The sequence below is a fragment of the Myotis brandtii genome, unplaced genomic scaffold (genome assembly GCF_000412655.1).
Source record: "Myotis brandtii unplaced genomic scaffold, ASM41265v1 scaffold188, whole genome shotgun sequence".
NCBI lineage: Eukaryota > Metazoa > Chordata > Mammalia > Chiroptera > Vespertilionidae > Myotis > Myotis brandtii.
This window is the reverse complement of record NW_005356985.1, coordinates 217628-220038: the sequence shown is the minus strand read 5'-3', so window position 1 is coordinate 220038 and position 2411 is coordinate 217628. Positions and strand designations below refer to the sequence as shown.

The 2411-nt window shown below is 64.2% G+C and overlaps 1 protein-coding gene across 1 annotated transcript in view; it reads left to right on the top strand.

The window, feature by feature from the left end:
• Window positions 1–723: 723 nt before the first annotated feature.
• WFS1 (Wolfram syndrome 1 (wolframin)) overlaps window positions 724–2411 on the top strand; it is a 15583-nt gene continuing 13895 nt past the window's right edge. The window contains exon 1 of the mRNA XM_014538278.1: window positions 724–956. Within this exon, the coding sequence (XP_014393764.1) occupies window positions 725–956 (232 nt within the window). The 5' untranslated portion in view covers window position 724. The remainder of the gene's footprint in view (window positions 957–2411) is intronic.

The window sequence follows — 2411 nt, the reverse complement described above, 5'->3', positions numbered from 1 at the left end:
TCCCAGTCCCACCGACTGTGGTTCCTGCCCCCCCTCCCCTCCCCCGTCCCCCCTCCCTTACTCTACCCCCTGCTCCTGGGACCTCGAGGGCCAATCCTTCCTGGCCTCCAGCTGCTGTGACTCTGATGGGGTCGCAGCTGCACCGCTCCAGTCTCTGCCTCTGCCTTCTGGTCACGTGGTCTCCTCTGTGTCTCTGTTTCCCTCCTCTCCTGGCAAGGACACCCGGCGTGGATTAGGGCTCCGCCACACCCGATGCCCTCCTCCGAAGAGCGAAGAGCGTTAGTTACCTCTGCGAGCCCCTCTCCCAAGTCAGGTCAGCGTCACAGACTTGGGGTGGGCGGTCACGGAGGCCAGGCCGCCAGGCAGCCCCCCACAGCCAGGCTGCTTCAGGGCATCCCTCTCGCTGCTCAGATGGGGATACCAGGCCGTGTGGCTCGTGCCCCGTGAGGCGGGGACTCGAGGTCTCAGATGTTGGGGCCTGAGCTCCCGACTGCTGGGCCCCGTGGAGCCGGACGGCACTGGCCTTGAGTGCGTTTGCTCCCTCGGTTTCCTCCTCTGTAAGTGGGGACGGTCCTACGAGGCTGTGGTGAGGCTGCGGTCACAGAGATGTTGGGCAGCTCCCAGCCGTTCCCTCGCTGTCTCCTTTCTTTCCCTAAGAGGAGGCCTGAGTGGGCCCAGCTGGGCGGTCCTGGTGTGTCTGACCCACAGCTTTTCTCCCGGCAGGATGGATGCCAGCGCCTCTCCTCCGAGCCCCTCCCGCCCACAGCCGTCGCCGCCGGCACAGCCCCAGGCCCGCTCCCGGCTCAATGGCACTTCCTCGGTGAAACAGGAGAAGAGTGGAGCGCCCAGAGCTCCTGGACCCCAAGTTGGACCTGGACCAGATATGGGAGAAGCCGGGGCCCCAGCAGCACCCCAGGCCCCTCGTGCCAGGAGCCGAGAAGGAGTGGACAGAACAGGTAAGGGTTCGGGGCCGGGGAAGCTGGGTGGTCCTCAGCCCAGGCCGGGGCTGCTCCCTGGGCACAGTGCAGGGTGAGCCCCGAGTCCCCACATGGTCCAGGCCCCCTCCAGCTTCCTTCTGTGAGGCTTCCCCCCTGCGGGTCAGGGCCCAGCACTCCATCGCGGCCCTTCGGCCCTCACCTGCGCAGATGGGATGTCACATGTCCTTATTTTATTTATAATCAGCTCGGACCTGCTCACACTGGGCTGGTTCCGCACCAGGCACTGTGAGGGGGAGGGGAGAAAGACCCCCCCCACCCCAGTGCTGGGGAAGCTTGTGTCGTCCCCTCTCCATGGGGCCACTCCTCGGGCCATAGGGTCTGGGGCCCCACGTGGCCACTCCCCGTGCCGCATGGGAGCCACGGCCCACAGTCCACCGGCACCACCTCCACTGGTGGCAGCCCAGCCTGACTCTAAAGGCTCTGCCGCCTCTTACGCTTTCTGACCTCATCCCACAGCAAGACATGCACACACTGCTGTCACCTGGCATGCCTGCCCACGGGCACACTCGCACGCTCAGTCAGTGGGGACAGATTCCCACAACTGTGCTCAGCCGTGTGTACTGCCAGCTGCTGGTCTCCCTTCTCCTTTTATCTAAAAACTAGGGGCCCAGTGCACGAATTCGTGCCACTTGAAAGGAACTGTGGGCCACAAGGCTGCGGCGGGCATAGGGGCGGGTCTTGGCCCATTGTTCGTGCCCCCGCCCGGCTCCTCCAACAGGTGCAAGTGGGGCCGGTGCTGTCAGCGGGTGCAAGCGGTGGCTACTGCCCCAGTCGCCCCTCAGGAGCAGAGGGAGGTGGAGAAGCCCTGGGGCGATCGGGGACGGCAGCCACTGCTCACACCCACTAATGGCAGCCACCGCTCACACCCACTAATGGCGCTGAGCGATGGGGCTGATGCTGAGTGCCGGCAGCAGGTACATGGATTCGGGAGCAAAGAATTTCAGTAACCAGCAGAGGCTCACCCTGATAACAGCAACCAGCGCCCTGCCTTGGTCTGGTGCCCCTGCTCACCTGCTCCACCATCCTGCCGTGGCCAATGCCCACCATGTTCCACGCTCTGCTGCCTGCTGCCGATGCCCGCCATGTTACGATGCACCCCCTGGTGGTCAGCGCACATCATAGCGACCGATTGTTTGGTTGTTCGGTTGTCCACCATTCGGTCTATTTGCATATTAGGGTTTTATATATAGACTAGTGGCCTGGTGCAAAAAATTCATGGGGGGGGGGGGGGCGGTGTCCCTCAGCCCAGCCTGCACCCTCTCCAATCTGGGACCCCTCGGGGGATGTCCGAGTGTCAGTTTAGGCCCGCTGGCTCCTAACTGCTCACCTGCCTGCCTGCCTGATCGCCCCCAACTGCCCCCCCTTCCAGCCTGATCACCACCAATGGCCGCCCTCTGCCAGCCTGCTCATCCC